Genomic DNA, 18,659 nt, shown 5'->3' on the forward strand with positions numbered 1-18,659 from the left:
ATCAAGAAAAAAACTCCCAAAAAATCCTACTTTTTCCTTTATTGTTCTGACTGTAATTGGTCAGGCATGATTTAATATTAGATGAGTATCTTTTGAGACCTGTAAAAAAAAAAAAGACTGAACATGAACTAGAAAATAGGTACTTGCAAAACAGGTTAATCCAGGGTGGGAGACTGCATCTTGAACAAAATTTTGTTGTAGCAATAATCTAGACTCACAGAGAAAAGCAAAAAACTCTCACAGACTGTAAGTCCAGAGGAAAAAAAGCAAAAAAGGACCAAAAGGGTAGGAAAGACAGAATAAGTTACCTGCACTAAAAGACCAGTACAAGAAACACAGCCCATGAACAATAGTGCAGTGAAGAAAAGCAAATGCCTTTCTTCCATTTGCTATAGTCATTCTGGAGTATTAATTCACTCTTTAATTAATTCACCTTCCTTCTCTGTCTTAGTAAATAGTTTTTAGTATCAACTCATCAGTTCTATTTTGTTGTTTTTTTCTGTCTCCCCCACACCCTGATTCTCTCCCCATCCCACTGTGAGATGGGGAGAACAAATGATTACGTGGAGCTTAGCTATCTGCCAGGTTAAACACTTTCTCATCTGTTCTTCCTATTTTCTCCCTCTGTCTTCCTGAAGAAAGTAATTAAGTGGCAGTTTGTCTGATAGCTTAGGTTAACCAACAACAACTCTCAAAGAAAAAAAAAACAGTCTGCAAGCAAAAAAATAAAGTTAGCCCTCTGTGTTTTGTTTTTTTCATTTAAATCACTGTCTGAAAACTTTCAGGCATGAACTGAAGCACTTGAAAGAAAAAGGATACAGTCACATACTTGCCACAGGATATAGTCAAAACACTGTGATTCTTCCCTCCCTAAAGGGATGTGACTAGAGAATCACTCCTAGAACTTCTTTGAAAAACTGTAAAACATCTGAGAAGAAGAATGTATTAATCCCTTTCAATGTGCAGAAAGGAGCTTTGTGTGTGATGGAATTGGAGAAGTGCCAAGGTGCAAGTACTCAGATATCAGTGCATGCTGAATGAAGGTGAGCCCGTGAGCTTTATCTCAACAGAGGAAAAAAGGCTTCTGACATCACTGAGTGTGCAGCAGTGATAAATCAATCACTAAGCTGAAAACTGACAGGTTCTGAAAAATACAGGAAAAAGATGCAACACTTGGAAATTATTTGTACAGAAGAACCAGAGGAGGTTTCTAGAAATCAAACACAGCATTAACATACAATGTATAAATTACAAGGTGAATTAATTTGGCACACTGACATTACTGAATATTCAGTGGAGGTTTATTTGAGATAAGAGCACAGTACTTAGAGCAGGAAAGGAGGAAACCTTTTCAAGCTATCTGAACAGGCAGGACACAACGTGGAAAATGTTAACCTGGGTTACTAAAGCTGCTGAAAACATTGCTAATGAGTCACACAAGCCACTGACATAATGACCAAGGAAAAAAATACAAACTAGTTCAGAGGGAAAAGAAAAAGGAAGATTTTAGGTGAAGACACTCACATATTCCAGCACTAGCTAGAGTCTCAAAGAGTAATCAAACAGGAGACAGCTCTCAAAATCAAATAGGAGACAACAGAATCAGTCCTCCAAACCATAGAGTAAGACACTTTGAAACCACCTGGAATTGTTAATATAGATATCCACCTTGCATCTTTTGTGAAGAACAGATTTCTTTGAATAGAAGTGTTATGATGGAATCTTTGTTCCATTGGAATTTAAATTTCTTGTTGATATTATGGGATCTTGAATAAAGTAATTAGCTGAGCATTTACAAAAACAAACTTAAATAGTTACGTGCCTCTGGTGCCTTTCAGAAAAATCAGTATGATACACATCTACAAACTGGTAACAGACATCTTGAAGCATACACTGTCATTACTGACCACATTAACACACTTTCTGTGCATTTTAACAAGTTCAATGCTCACACAGTATTGGTTTTGCCCAAAACACAGAGGAATTACATGGCCTATTAAAATGCCAAACCTGTCCCAACATTCATACTGGGGAATTCTGAGAGACAGTTCTTCATATGCAGAAGAATGAATGATGACTGTTGCCTTTCTAAGGCTTGCAAAGATCATCCAGTCTCCTCTAACCATCCCTCACTAAAAAACAGGGCAGACATTCACAGAAGGCACATTCTTACATCAAAAATTGGCTCTAGTACTTGCAGAAATGGTTAAATAAGCTTTTGATACCCTTCCAGCTAAGACAAGAACAGAAGCAGCGACCATTTCCTGACAATACCAGCCTGACTGTCTTCAATTGGTTTTGTGGGCAAAGATTGCTCCATGTTCAGGTAATATTACCCAACTGTTGGAGGGTTTTTCTGTACTGTTAACTCCTAAGGCATCATCAACTTGATTAAAGATATAATACAGCCACAGAATGTATCAATGCTACCAAATGCATCAATACAGACATAATACCAAACTTATGAAATTAATTAAGCACTGGCCTGAATTCTTTAGGTCACATTCTGATCATTTCCTGTCTAACATCTGCAGAAGATCAAGCTGTTCTTCACAGTTCTACCATAAAATTTTGCTCTTATTTCTTTCACAGACACTTCATGATTTATTTTGGTTTTCATTCAATGTTCCAACTTCAGTTCAAAGTGGACCAGTCCTTACATATTAAACTAGAACTATTCTGACACATGAAGAATGTATAAATTCTGAATTCACTGCTAAGTACTTTTGTTAATGTTAATTCTGCACAACTTTTTTTGCCTGCACTGACACTACTCTCTCCCTGAAGTCACTGAGTTGGAATCTCCATCACTTAATCGGGTTTTGGTGTTGGTTTCTGTTTTGCTGTGATTTTTTTCCCCTCTTTTTGACCAATTTCATTGACTGAGATATTTTGCCTTGCCAGTTTTCTAGTAGATGTTACAAGAAAATACATAAAGCAAGAGCTTTCCACAGTGCTAGATGAAAGTGTATTTTGCTCTGACACAAACTAAACTGATAAAACCAAAGAGGTCTAGATAAGTAAAAAGTTGTTTGGGGTGGAATACAGTAATTGAATTAAAGTCTTCATAAGTTAACAAGAACCTTAAAAAAAGGCAAGGCTGCACATCCAGTCCCCTCTTACCAACCACATTCTTGTCCTTTCTGCACAAGAAACAGCATAAATTCCCTCCCACAGTCTGGCAGACACTTCCTCTATCTGCATTTAATCAAAAGTTTTCCTATTACAGGCCCATTTTTTCTCCTTCAACTTTTATAATTTGTTCCTCATTAGGAAACTGTATTTTACCTCTTTGGTCCTCTTATTTCTTACAACTCAGTCTTCTAGACATGAGAGAAAGATTACCTACTCTTATCCTCCTATATAAATTTGCAGGTATAACATTTTCTATACTATCTAACATTTTCTCCATTGCACTCAATGTAATAAATCTAAGGGTACACTGACTCAAAAAACAAAAAAAAAGGAAAAAAGACTGCATAAAAACTAACTTGCATATTATTAATAAATACAATACACACAAACACTTATGGTTAGAAGAAGCTGAATGCACTGAAGGTGAAAAAAGTTTGCAAGGGTATCATGAAGCTTTGGATAAGGCCTCTGACACTTCATTACAAGACACAAAGCAAAAAGTAACTGGAGAAATAGAGGCCTTGAAAATTAAAAGTACTGTCAGAATGACCTCTAACATTCAAATGGCATTTTCTTTGTGAATAACAGGAAAAGCTCGAAATAGATGATGCTGCCCATTCCAGATGGGCTTCTCATGATGAGCAATATCACATTTTGCCAGAAGATTAACTACTTACAACTAGATAAAAGTTTCTTCCCCCCATCAAAGTATTTCAAATTCTTCCAAATACAAGACCCCGTTTAGAACAGAGATATCAAGTTATGATATCTACAGTTATAGAAGAGCATCAGTTTCATTTTACACCAGAGTTAATACTAGCTAAGTCTGTCTTGCAGGCAAGATGACATGATGTCACACACGTAACCACATAAAAAACAACTATATGAAATAAGGTCTATTTAAATATGCACCCACCCACACAAACACGCACACACAACTTTATTTTATTTAACTCATGCACGCAGTGGCAAAGTACAAGCAATATGATTTATTTATTTTAATGCAGGCTCTAAGCCTGCTTTTATGTTATTCATAGTGGTAGTTAGTGCTGACTGTATAAAGTGATAAAACAGAATAGAGATAGAAGTGATCTGTCTGTTGCAGCAAGTCTCTGATATTCATGGAAATACTGATTTTTCCCTTCCGTTCAACTCAACCACCCCGGGAACCAGATTGAAAGTAATGATTTAAAGAAAAATTTTACAGTGGCCAAATTAAACAAAGCTGGTTATTATCAGAACATCACCCAAGTCACATCTGACCTTCTGGAGCTGGTTTACTCGCATTTGTTTTTTCTGGATCCTTCACCTTGGATTTACTTTCTTTTCTTCGCTCTATATCTTTAACTAGAAAAATAAGGGGAAAAATAAATCAGTCAAACCAGAAACAGTGCAGTCAGAAGCATGTTGTTTTCCTCTTTCAAACAGATAAATTTCAAACAATAACCTACAATATGCTAAGGTAACAAATGATGGCTGCTCTCCCTCCCTTTGGGTTTATTATTTCCATGACTCCACCCACCCCATCCATGACTCTGCCCCCCATTCCCTTCTATCCTCATTAAAGTTCCCAAAAGTGATTCTCCTCATTCAAGAGAGTCCAAATATAGTGACATCAGCATCTGAGCTTATAATAAGAATCAGCACTGGAACTATAACTCCAGAAGTTGGCAAAGCTAGTTGGGCAAAGTCCAGTACTGCAGAGTTCTACAGCAGGTCATCCAGCACAAATGCACGTAAGCCAGCTATTACATTATCTTCTTTGCAAAAACCAGCTTAAATCCCATGCCCAAATCTGTGTTCAGGGCACCAAGTATTCCCACAACAGCAGAGTTGCTCTGAAGCTCATACTTCAATAGTTTCCTGCCTTGCAAGTGGGCGGGATACCTCCCTTTCTATGTCCTACATTTCTCATAAAAGCCTAGCAGAACCTAGCTTGGTTAGCTGATATATCAATTCCTCTCCCCAGTATATATCAGAATTTCTTTATTGTTAACTGGTGTCAAAACTCCAGCAATCTATAATGGCCAGAACAACTTGAAGAAAAAAAAAAAGGCCTCATAGAAAGTAAAATTTTACTCTAATGAAAACCCTCAGTTTACATAGACCTGGATTATGACCAACATTCATTCAAGCAGGCACCAAATCTCAGCCTGGATCAGAGTCACTCTGTGCTACATCCTTCGTAAAACACTGTGAGACAGTGAAAGACAATCTGTTATCTCTTGAAACACAATATAAAATAGACAACACAGGTATTCTGTTTTACAGAAGTGAAGCCAAAGCCAAATGGATTACACTGATTTAAACCAACTGTATTTGGAGTATCTGAAACAGCATTCTCAAGTCTCTATCCAAACCATAATCACAGGACCATCTTAAGATCCTATCATGACAACAAGCCATTTTCAAATCTCTCAGCATGAAAATCTTCCACAAAACTAACAACATCCTTCCTCCAGGTACAGAACTGGTCAAAAAGTATTTTTTTTTTTTTAACTCCATTCTAATCAAAAGAGGTAAAATAGCCAGAGTAATGCTAAACAAAAAGGACACCACTGCTTAGCAAGCAAGAGCATTCCATCAAACAATGACTACAACCATACATCACTAAGGAGGTACTGATGGCATCTTCTAATCCCAGTGCTGTGGAGGAGTGAGTCTGCAGAGAAAAGGTACATAAGTCTGAAAGTTCTCCTAGGAAACAAGTCAGTCACATCCTGACAGATTTTTGGTTTGGGAAAAGCCCTTTAATAAAAATAATAAAAACCTGAATACCTAAGAAAACTGTAAATAATACTTATGTCTTTCTGCATATGTTCACATAGGCAATGAACTTACCAACTACATTTTTACAGATGCATCTTAAAAGGAAGTAATCTCCCAGTGATCTCGTATAATAAATCACAAGCAACAACAGAAAACGAAAGCATATCTAACTATATAAAGAATACTCTTAACAATAAAATGTACTGTAACATTGAGAAGAACTCTGTACATCAAACAGTTCAATGCATTAGGTACACAGTGCCAACACACCAAATTCCAGTATGCTTTAAAATTTTGAACTTGTTTGAACTTTTATCATCTCTAAAGTGAACAACCCCTTGTCAGAGAAGGGGAAAAACATGGAATACAGGATAAGAGAAAGGAAGTTTCTGTATATGCATCATTTCTGGTTTTACTTGTATACGTATCATTCATATGGTCAAATGAAACTCCCATCTTGTTAAGTTTTACATGTTTTCATTGGCAGCAGAGAAAGTATACCAAACAGAGCTTAACTCCCACATTGTTAAATCAAGCTGCCAACTCTGCATTTCCTGATGAATAGAGCTAGTTTAAAATAGAACCACACCTAATGTTATAGAAGCTGGTATAGCTTCCTGTGGGCTGCTCTTTAATGCTGAAGTAATCTGTGGTTTTGTGGGTTTCCTAACTAGGATGGTACTTAAAAGAGTAAGTAATAAGTAGAAGTGGTAAAAAGCTAGAAAGACTGACACATGGCACATCAAATAGTCAGCATATTTTATCTTGTGTTCATTCTAAGAGTGAAGTGATTTAGCAATCAGAGCAAGCAGTATCCTCCGCAGTTATTAAAATATTTAGCGTCAAGGGAATTAATTCAGCATGACTTCAGCTACATTTCCAGACTGTCACATTTTTCTTTTCGTAGACCAAATTGACAGTGCCCATGTTTAATACAGCTACTTAAGATGCAAATGAAAACAAATCAGTTTTTTGTTCGAATTTCTTATGCATTTTCACTTTGATATAGATATAAAGAACATAAATAGGAAAGCTAAGAGCCTTAAGCATAGTTTGTAAACATACTTGACAGCTTAAGACCAGTAAGAATTTAGCCTTTCACAGTATCATTGAACAAATAGCTATTTGTCAGTTGGTACAGCTACACAAATCTTTAACAAAAACAGATGGAAGCAGGGAGGGAAACTTTCTGATATATCAGATTACTCCCCTCCTCGTTTCTGCTCATTGAAGATTCTCTTCCAAAAGACAGTGACTAATTTAATTAAGGAACAGCAAAGACAGGGATTCCAAACCAATAGAAACAAAGACAGGTCAAAGCAAGAAACTCCTGTGAATGTGTTAATAGTGGCCCCCAATGGTAGCCATATCAGGTAAAGTCTGGTGCAACAATTAGCCTTCCAGCACATAAGAAACTGTTTTTGTTTTTTTGGGTTTTTTTTTTTTTTTTGTTTTTGTTTTTTTTTGTTTTTTTAATTACTGCTTTCAATATCAGTTTGTTACAGTTTCATAAGTTTCATGGAATGGCTGATACACTCCCCGTGTCAGGTACAAACGATACATACTTCTGAACTGGCCTTGGGCTGGCTTACTCTCCTTGTCATCACTGAATGCAATGATCTGAAGGGCATAGTTTTGATCTGGAATGAGACCTTGAATAATCGCTTTGGTTGCAGTGTTTTGAAGAATTAGTTGATTGGTTTTTCCACCTGTAGTAGAAAAGATTGAAAAAAAGCAAACAATTATTTCCCTGTAGAAAAGTAAATGTAGTGAGTTAAAACTACCTCTAACTCTACCAAGACCCAGGTGAACTTTATTATCCACTTTCGGAACTATCCAGACAAGTAAACCAGAGGACATCTCCAAAAAGCAAGAAGTCACACAGCCTGACCAGAAAGAAACCAAATTTTTTAGATTTAAACACTAGGAGAAACCAATCAGCACTTGTACCTTTATCTAGATCTCACAGAATAGCCAACACATCTAGCACAACTATTAAAAGAAGTATCTGGGCAATGAGATGAAACACTTTTGAAATAAAGCACAAAACCAAATAATCAACTCACAAAGCAGAGAAGTACTTTTTGCAACGAAAATCACAGACTTAGGATTAACTATATGAAATCACCAAACGACATAAGTTGAACAAAACCTCTGAGATATCTCAGAATCACAGAATGGTTGAAGTTGGAAGGGACATCTGGACCTCATTTTATACAATTCTCCTACTCAGGGCAACCTACAGCCACTTGTCCAAGGCCACATCAAGACAGCTTTCTAACATCTCCAAGGAAGGAAGTTCCACAACTTTCCTGGGCCACCTGTGACAGTGTTTGGCCACCCTCACAGTAAAGAAGTGCTTTCTCATGTTCCTGATGCAACAACTCCTGCACTGCATTTCATATATATTGTTCCTTGCACTGACACTGGGCACCATTAAAAACAACCCAGTTCCATTTTCTTCCCACTCTCCCTTCAGGGGGTTTATGCCAATTTGAACTTGCATTTGTTTCATAAGATATTCAGAAATTTATTTTACAAAACTTTGTAAGGTTAGTGTCAGCTCAGTTCCCAGCTGCCCAAATCCCTTTTAACAAAAACACTTACTTGTAGCCTGTCAGCTATTCCCTACAAATTGATACCAAACTTGCTGAGAAGATGGTCTGTAAGGGATGGAGTTAATAAAATGAATAACACCAAATGGTATTGTTAGCCAATATATTTTACAGATGGTGTAATTAGAAAGATTATCAGGATGGAAAAGAGACAATTGATATCAAGAGGAAAGCCCACCCATCTCCAAGGATCAAGGCTCACAGGGAAAAACTCCACAAAGTCTCCAACAAGAGATCCTTCCCCAGGTGTGGTCAGCCCTTAAATGGGGACTAGGAGAGGTGGAGCCAGACTCCACCCCTTCTGGTCACACAGGTGCATTGCCTTAACCTGTGCTCCCACAGCTGACTCAGTGTGACCACAGGTGATCAACCAGAGGATCAGGCCATGATCCAACAGTTCCCATACATGGTGTCACTCATCACCCACGAAAAGTATTATGATTGTAGTATTATGAGAAGAATTATGATTATAATGTTCCCCATTAGGGAACATGCTGTCTGATGACATGAGGCTAAGAAAACACAATAAAATGAAAAATAACTAATACAGAAATGTACGAATCAGCATAGGTGTTTCACAGACTTTCATTCTGCCCCTTTCTCAGGAGACTTTACTTAAAAATAGGTACATAATTACGTATATCAGCTAAATGTAAATACGTATAGAAGTAGTATTTCCGTAACATAGCCTTATATAGCCACTTTGTCTTCTGTTTTTAAAAACATTTTTTGAATGAAAACCTGAAAATATAATCTTATGCTCACATTTGTTCTAAAATCTTGTTGGTTTTTCTGGTAAGTTCACCATGGGAGAAGTCCCAGGGAGATACATCTCAAAGCTCTGACTGAAATAGCATTCCTGTGTTCTCCCTCAAGTTCCTATAGTCTTCCTTATACCCCACTGGAAGAGAGATCAAGACAGATGATCAGTGACAATCCCAAGGACTACAAATGAAGTAGAGCTACCATCAGTTCCTATATTCTGTGCCTTTGATTAGACAGTGCTTCAGAACATTTCATTCTTCCGTTGAATGGTCAATACCCTTATCCACAGTTTGCTCACAACCCCTCATTCCTAAAAGATGACATTAGCCTCAGGAAAGCTGCCTAACCTTAGGTCTAGATGCCAAAGTAATTTCACCTCTCAAGAGAATAGACAGATTTTCATTTTACCTGAACTTGGAGTGACAAGCAGCTTATATCCACTGAATTGCCCTTTGGGGGCTTTCCAAGAGATCTGTACACTGTCAGGATTGACTACATTATACCTTAATCTTGTTGGTGGGGACACTGTAAGTGGGAAAGAAAACAGCATTTAAATTCAAATAAAAGAAATCATCAATTTAAACATTAACAAACATGTAGGAAGACAACACAATTTTAACAGTGAAGGATGCAAGTTATTCCAAATGTCACACATCAGTTTATTAGTTTGTAAAACAACATCCCCAGGTGCACTACTTCCCTCAGACATACCTTTCATTTAACTGTTTACAAAAACAAGCTAACAACTTAGCAGAAGACAGGAAAACAAACAGTGTTAGATGTTAAGACTCTAGTTTAGCAGGCAAAGCTGGTAATAAAAATGCTCTTTGTTAACAGAACAGAATTTAAAATGCTCTCCCTGCTTATGCTGACAACGTGCATTACATATACAGCCTCCTTTATTTCACATTATTGTGGGTGTTGCCCCACATTTCAAATCACTCAGGGCCAAATTTTCAAAGCCTTGCAAAGGCAGTGGAACCAAGAGGAAAGACAGACACACACAAACACACACAAGGCAGAAAGAGCATCAGCTGCCCAACTTATAAACCTAGCCTCAGGGATGCAGACTTGTCCAGTTGCAAGCACTGCTTCAATATCAAGTCATGCACAGGACAGTAAAGATTTAGGCAGGGGGCAATGAGGAAATAGTAAACAAATCTGGCCTTCCCTTATCTTGTGCCATCTGTGCACATGTGTTTCAATCAGAAGGAGAAGGTGAAATAAAAGCATGAAAGACAAGATTTCAGTGAAGTAACACACAAATGAAGAAAAAGAAAGTCCACCACAGACTGATATTATTATGATATTATGCAATATCATCAGCATGGTGCACAGGTACATTAACTGGTCCTTCAGAGTGAGCATTCCTCTAAATTGGCAAGCTCCACTGTTGTTAAAAAAAATACCCTACAGAGTATTTCTCTTCTACTCCAGGGATTCACAACCCCTTCCACAGCAGACAACTAAAGCACAGCTGCTAGTTGTGCAGCCTGTGATATTCAAGGTTGTCAGTAAGGAGGAATCTTTATACATTTGAATAGTTTTGGGCTCATACAGAGCTAACTGATCTACAGTGAAAGGCAGCCAGGGAAGCCATGCGGAGGCTGAGCAATAAGGAGGGTTAGGAAAACTTAAGTCCTCCACAGACATTACCTCTCATCTTCCTACTACCTCCACAGCCCATAGAACTTTTTCCTTTATTTTTTATTCCTTAATTTATTATTTATTTCCTTTATGCATGCCTTTTGTCACTACCATCCTTAATATTTCTGTTGGCACACCTAAAAAAGAGGGGAAACTATCTGAAAGAGTTGGGAGAAGTGCCAATTTCTTTGCTCCAGAGCCCAGTATAGCTCTCAACTGACTGGGCCCATGGCCATGTTTTTTTGGTCCACCACACGTAATATGCCAATAGTTCTTACAATATTTTTGAGATTTAAGGACTACAGCATATGGAGAATCTGAGTTTACAAGGCAGAACGTGCTATCCAGCAGTCTCTGGCCTCTCCATTTGACCTGCTGCAGTCAATGCAGGCCTGGCAACAGCAGCAGCCAAAGACCTGTCCTCAATTGATTGCTTTTTCCTATTCATTTCTTTTCCCAAGAGCTCGCAGAAGAAAGGAGAAAGAAAAAGGCAAGCTATAGTGTTTTTGACATCTGAGGTGGGAAGGGGGGGGGTTAAATGTCATCTAACAACACTATTTTCTCTTAAAAGTCTGGAGCTTTAACACAAGATATTATTCCTTGTATCCAGCCTACTAATCCATAAGAGACAGTTTTGCCTGAGCAAAGGCTGGTTCTATTCCACTTTGCATTGAGAGATTTCACACCAGAACACAGAAAAAGCGAGGCTGTAAGCATCAAGAGCAGCTTGGTAACACCACACCACTCCCAAAGATTTGAAAGAACAAGGTCAGGAGAGAGGCAAGGGGACAGAAACAGCAGGTAGCACATCAATTCCATACATGCAAAATTGTCTTTTCAGCATTGGGCATATATCCAAACAGTGCATTTCCTTAGCTGCTGGGCACAATCTTGTCAGACCAGCCTTCAAACTATCTGCCACCTCAGAAGGGTTTAGAAGAGAGGCTGCAAGTAGGAGCACGTGCAGGAATCACTGGGAATGCAAAATGAGTTCTTTGAAAATTTGGCCCCAGTACTGCAAAAATATTTTGGTGGGCAGGGTTCTGCAAGAACATTCAGCATGCTGTAATTGCAATAAAATGACAGAGACTATGGCAAAAAGTTTCAAAAGCCAAGCAGACTGTGTTTATGATTACAGCTTTTAATTTATTCTCAAGATTTATTCTTTTGAACTATACATAAGTCATAATGAATTGGTGCTGAATGAACAAGAGTGATAAACCATACCTAGAAATTTGGAAAATACATGATTCCTTTCATATTTATTTTGTCCAAGAAAAATCACAAACTTCTTATACTTGCATACTGTCTGTGTTTGTTTCACTAGGATTAAGTGGTAAATTTGTATGGGGCTTAAGAGGAAGAGCTGAGAGCAATCACAACCAAAAAAACACTTACTACATCAAAGAAAACCAAACTTCATATCTTTGGATTTCAGGATTTTTTTGTTTTGTTTTTTTGCCTCTGCCATCTTCCTCCTTCCCCTGTCATTCCATCCTGCTTTCAACTTAACTGATGAAAGCACTTTCTAACAAAGAAGCATAGACCTGGCCTAATTGCTATTAGCCATCACCAAACCCGGTACGTTTTGGGAGCCCCTAAAAACCAATCACAGATCTTACGAGCAAAGAAGGACACAATCACCAGAAGCTTTTCTGTTTACTACAGAGTTATAATGTGAAAGACTAGAAAAGTTGTGCCACAATAGTCTTTACATAACTAGTCAATTTTCAGTGGGTATTTTTCTTTTGTATCAAAGGTGGCACTGCAGAGGAATAGATATTCCCATACAGCAATGAACCATAAGGAAAAAAAAGAATACTTCACCAAACTGAAACAAATTCAGCTGTGTCTTAGCTGTGCAAAGACTAATGTTCTGGCATAGAGAAGTACATACAGCTAAGGAAGTTAAAAATCTAACACTTGAACAGACAACAAAATATTGATGGGAATTACTACACATTCACCAACCTGACGAGGATATCTTTATTTCTTTGGACCTTTATTGTCTGTGGAACAAAATTTCACTTCTTGCAGAGAAGGAAAAAAAATTAATCCAAGCTGAGTCAGTTAACTGATAAAAATCAGTAGCTAGAGCTTGTTAAGTGGCTTTACAGGAATGCAAAAGAATGGCCGTCAGCAACATTAGAGCAGTCACCCAAAAGAAAACTAAAGACAAGTTCAAGGCTTTGGTTTGTGGAACCAGATAGATTAGTGCTTCAAATACATTATTCTTATGGACAAGTCAAGAAAGAGCGCTCTGAACTATTCAGCATTTTAATGGAAAGGAAAAATACCATGAACTGCATATCTGCAGCTGTCTCAGGGACATTCAATACTCTAAAACTGGATGATAACTAAACCTTGCAGCTTCCAATGTACTTTCATCTTAAGACCTGAACAAGTTAATATGCATTGCATTTACATTAGTAACACATGGAAACTATTGCTATGCAAAGACAAGTTTCCATCTTTAAATAGAGAAAATACCTAAAGAAATTTACTTTATGAATAAATGGAAAATTCTGAAGCTTTTTCTTGCCTAGAACCTTTTTCCCCCTCTGAAACCACATAAAAACTTAAGTACACGAAAACCGGAATTCTTGTAGCTGTTGTTTATGTGACATTATCATGAAGAAAGAAATGGCAGCAATGAAAGAATGACCGTTGTTGAGGAAAACTGAATATAGTAGTACGTATGTCATTCAAACATTAAATGAGAAAATCACGCAGCTCAATGCAGATAATTCCTCAGCTGAAGTTGTATCTTCAGGCACGTTCACTTGAGTGTTGCAAAATTTCCTTCTTTCCAAGAATTCACGTTACACACCTTCAACAGAGCATCTTTCCCAAGGAAGGAAACACAAGCTGGGACTAATACCAGCTCTCACCTTGGCAGAGCATAGTTTCTTAAATCAGACAAGCATACAGTAGGTGGTGCATTAAATTGTTAATAGCCAGAATTATTATAAGGAGTGGCAACCTTAAGGTATTTGAGAAGCATCTTATTAATTTCACTGTAAGAAGACACATTTTTATTCTGTGAAAATGGATTAGAGATTTCATATCACCTCATTCAACACCACCACAGTCATTCCAGGCCAAAGCAATACCCCACTTAGCTTAGTATGTAACTGCTGACAGCATTCAATAGCTGATGCTTGCTGAAAGAGTATAAGAACAAGGGGAGTATTGTTTACTCAGCAAGTACACCAACTCTCACTTCTGCTGGTGTGGTGACTGTGGAAAATAACTCTCTGATCATCATCTCATTGTACTTAGAGTTTTCCCCTTTATCTATAATTGATTAGATCAAAGTCTGGAAAAAAAAAAAAAGAAGGGGGAAAGAATATAGCCTTTCAAGTTCAAGGAACTACATACAACTGTATGGAGATGAACCTCTATCACAAACCCTGTTCTGCAAATCTTAACCATATGTATTAGGACTCAAATTCACAGATAGAAAAATACTGTCAATATACTTTGCTTTACTGGCTCATCAGAAACATTCTGGGCCTTATTTCTGACCAGAACTGTTGCACTGAACATTGGGAATACATATTTCTTCATTCGCTTCACATCATCATTTAATATTACTGCTAACATGTGCCCCTAAGATCTGAGAGGAGCTTGTAAGACACTCACAGATGCCCAAACATCTATGTCAGTATGTTTCCCCTGCACCCAAGTGCCATGCAGAGTGGACAGCACAGCTACGTGCTTTAATTAGAAGTCAGAAAGCTTCAGATTGCCACCAGTTTATGTTCATGAAAAATGCATTACACAATAGCCCTAGAAGAACCCCAAGATCAAATTCTGCTCCCAGTTATGCCTCAGCAGCCTCATATCAAAGGGATTACATAAACATAATTTTGAGAGAAAGTTATTTCTTGAGAAGTCATAGAAACTCATTGTATTGTCCCTCCCTCCTTCCCCGTGTAATACATGGTCCCCTAGAAATCAAGCCACTATCCATGTGATCCAACAAGTATTTAAACCTAGCAATCTCAGCAGTGTTTTAATACCCATAAAAAAGATTTTAAAAAAAGCAGAAACAGTGTGTGATATTTAACAGTAATGTGTGATGTTGTATGATGCGTTGCTTCAGTTATATAGAATTTACTTTTGTCTTTATTAGAACAATGAGTCTGGTTCTTCATCCAGTCTGGTTCTTCAAACTTTCTCAGTCACATAGAGGGCAGTCACAGCAATTTCTGATAAGTACTTTCAAAATGAATTATACAGACCAGTTTCTTTACTCTTATTTACGAGAGGCACCTGAGCTTGCAAACAGAATGATTTCTGATATTTGAGATACAAGGTTCAAGAAGTACACATGAATGCACAATTCTTCTGACATCAACAGCAAAACTCCGGCTTTGTTTCAGTAACGTCAGATCAACATCCCAACAGAGGGAAGCAACTGTTGCATTTGGAATAAGGAAGTCTATTTCTGCACATCAGAGTTACCTCAAAAAGCTCCATCTTTTCATTATTGCTTACCTTGGCCCTGGGCGTCAGTGACAGAGTAAGCTGCAACAGCTAGAAAAGCCAAGAGGAAGCAGCTCTGTACCTCATTCCAACAAAGCATCTTTTCCCAAGTGATGTATACAGTATCAGAGGGTCTGAAAGCACAGAATAGAAACATTTAACAAACCCGTAAATCTAAGGTATACACTTCAATGAAAGGCATGGACAAAAACTGATTCCATTAAACAAAAAACAATACAATTAGGAGTTGGTCAAGACTATCAGTGAAGCAAAGACTCCATCCTGAGAAATGCTTGCAATCAAACTATATTTTCCTTGAGAAAGACAGAGGAGCACAATTGAGCTCTGGGCAGTTCTAAAAATTGATCCCATGCAAAGAGAAAACAGTTATTCTCTGCAAGGTTTACACTGGTATTGGAAACAGTGCTCACTATGTATGCAAAATGGGTATCTCTACACAATCTAGTATTGCAAGCCCCTTACCAAGATACCTGTGGTAGCAAATTCTCAATTGCTAGATAAAGTAGAACTTAAATAAGACTACCATAAAATATCAGAAGTATATGCAATATGCCCAATGGCATAATTTACTGGTCAGTTCAACTAAGCAATTTTATACATCAGCTGTCAAAAAAGGCAGAACTCAGTCCATTAGAAGCATCAACTTCTAATACTTTCCAGTTGAATTACTCAACATACATAGTAGTACCTCTGAAGACTCATAGACACTCAAAAGCATGATATTATGAACACACTGATCTACCATTCCAGTAGTTTTAATCAAATCTCAAACATTTTTGCTGCCCCCTCCTGTTAGTATTTTACTGGCGAATCAAACCAAGCTTAGTAACAGTAAGCCTGTTGCTGTCAAAGACTCAGCATTTGCAGGTTCACTCTGGCAAACTTTGGATTACATATTTCTGTTCTGCAGGTCCCCTCCCTTCACTTCCCATGTTACTTTCTCTAATATTCTAAAGACACCACCATTTAATTTACTTTCCCTATTTTCAGTCTTCTGAAGAAGGCATAACGCAAGTGGTCCAACCACCACCTAAGAATACAAGAGGCAGACTGAGGTACAAGATGAGGCCAACAGATGACAGACATACCTCCCTCTCTCTCCAAACATTTACTATTTACATTAATTATCCATGCACCTGGTTGGCCTAACATCAAAAATGTCACTCATGGACATTCGGTATACCACCTAGAAATATATAGGCAACTTAATTATTTGAAGTTCTAACCCTGAAGGGTGTTTTAGCCAAATTATCAACAGGTTCTGCACTACTTAGACCCACATTTTGAGTCAATCTCTTACATTATGAATCACATATGTTGGAAAAGACCACTAAGATCATCCAGTCCAACAATTAACTCATCAACATCATGCCTCTCACTACCACAACTCTTCTTTTCTTGAACACCTCCATGGGGAGGGAGACTCTACCACCTCCCCGTGCAGCCTATCCCAATATCTCACTGCTCATTCAGAGAAGAACTTTTTCCTAACCTCACAAGACAGAGGCAAATAGATATACCCAATGACAAAATTGAACTGTAAGCTTAGGTACTGCTATTTCATCCTCCAGACAGAAGTCAAGAAGCCAAGCAAGATTCCCAGGCTCCCTATACACAAATCCAAGGACTGGATCCAGATGAGACAGCACAGTCAGCAGACACTATTGACAGGCAATAGGAAAAACGAAGAGAAAATCCAAAACAGCATTGCTTGTGCAACTTACATTGAATACTGAGGCTTCTCCTCACTTCAGTAATACAACGTGAAACACAAACGTTGGCTCTCCAAAGGACAGCACGCAGCCACTTAGGTGCAGCCACCACTATGGGTGCATTTCTTCCCATGTAATATTCACTCACAGTTGTGGCTCAGTTCGTTTGTTAGGTTTGATATAAACCCTTCTCTCAAATAAGGGCTAAAAATACTAACTGACACGCAACCCTGCGTGGGAACACTCCCTCTTGCTCCTTTTAGAGAGAAGTAGTTGCACAGAAACAATAACCGGCGGTGGAAAAAACACAACTGAGGCACGAGCTGCCTTCTGCACTCGAGGAGGAGCAGCCCACAAAGGCAGCCACAAGTCCGCAGCCACCTCGTGGCTGACATCAGCTGGGAACGAGAAGAAACAACCTCCAGCTCTTCATATACTCCTCCTTTGAGGAATTATTTGGTAAAAGAGTTGTCTGACTGAATAGCTCTGGCAGCAGAGATCAAACTCCAGCCCCCAAGCCCGCTCCGCGCTGCGGGCTGGACATGCCCACGGCAGACGAGGGAGAAGCGATGCGGCCCCGCAGGAACGAGGGAGGCTGCTCCCGCGAGGGGGAAACCTCTGTCCCCCATTCCCCCCGCAGGTGCCCGCGCAACGCTCCCGCTCGCACCCAGACACTTCCCGCCTCTCCCCGCACCCCCAGGCGCAGACGCGGAGCTCGCACCGACCTGGGCGGGCAGCAGCGGGTGAGCCGGGGGCCGGGGGTGCTGCTGCTGCTGCCGCTCGCTCCCCTCCCTCCGACTGCTCTTCCCCTCGCAGCGCCGCGTCCGATAAGGCGAGAGGGACGGGAGAGGAGGCGGGCAGTTATAGAGCAGAAGGTGGAAAGAAGGGGAAGGGGGGAAAGAGGCGCGTGGAGCCCGGCAGCCAGCGCCCGCCCCCGCTCCGCTCCCGGCGGTCCTCAGGTGGTGCGCGGGCGGGCGGGGCCGGGCCCGCAGGTGATGCTTCGCTCTGCTTCGCTCTGCTTCGCTCTCAGCTCCTTTCCCTCTTTCCGGGGTGTCTCATTCACTCCGCTTTGGATGATTTAAAAGGTGCTAGTGCTTCACGGTGCTGTGAGGAATGCAAACGTTTTTGCAGCACTGCTCGTTGTGATTCATCGAGGAAATATTCATATAAACGTGTGCCAGTGCTTGTCTGGCTTCATATAAACCTCGATTAAAAGTGGTGTAGTACATCAGCGCTTTTTTTTTTTTTTTTTTTTTGCCAGCTATATACACGCAGCAAAGTGGAATTGCAGAGTCTGTATTCGAGCACAAACTGTGGCTTGCCCACAGTGCACCCTACTGAATTTACAACTGAGGGGTTTGTAAGTCCCGAGAATTGAAGAGGTGAGGGAAAATGTACATCTCAATGTGCCTTGTCCTCTGTATGAAGTTACAGGTGGAATCACAGAAGGACTGCGGTTGAGAACTGGAAGAGGGATGTGCGTGCTTTGTGAATGCAGAAAAGC

The 18,659-nt window shown here is 39.3% G+C and overlaps 1 protein-coding gene across 2 annotated transcripts in view; it reads right to left on the reverse strand.

Moving 5' to 3' along the window:
- Positions 1-15,522, reverse strand: part of COL14A1 (collagen type XIV alpha 1 chain) — a 113,478-nt gene extending 97,956 nt beyond the window's left edge. For both annotated transcript variants that reach the window (XM_065752803.1, XM_065752802.1), the window contains exons 1-4: positions 15,435-15,522; positions 9,693-9,809; positions 7,470-7,613; positions 4,399-4,482 (exon numbers count right to left, since the gene is read on the reverse strand). In XM_065752803.1, the coding sequence (XP_065608875.1) occupies positions 4,399-4,482; positions 7,470-7,613; positions 9,693-9,809; positions 15,435-15,522 (433 nt within the window). The remainder of the gene's footprint in view (positions 1-4,398; positions 4,483-7,469; positions 7,614-9,692; positions 9,810-15,434) is intronic.
- Positions 15,523-18,659: the final 3,137 nt, after the last annotated feature.

This window comes from Cyrtonyx montezumae, unplaced genomic scaffold (assembly GCF_038088225.1).
Source record: "Cyrtonyx montezumae isolate F1298 unplaced genomic scaffold, pur_monq_1.0 scaffold_8, whole genome shotgun sequence".
Taxonomy (NCBI): domain Eukaryota; kingdom Metazoa; phylum Chordata; class Aves; order Galliformes; family Odontophoridae; genus Cyrtonyx; species Cyrtonyx montezumae.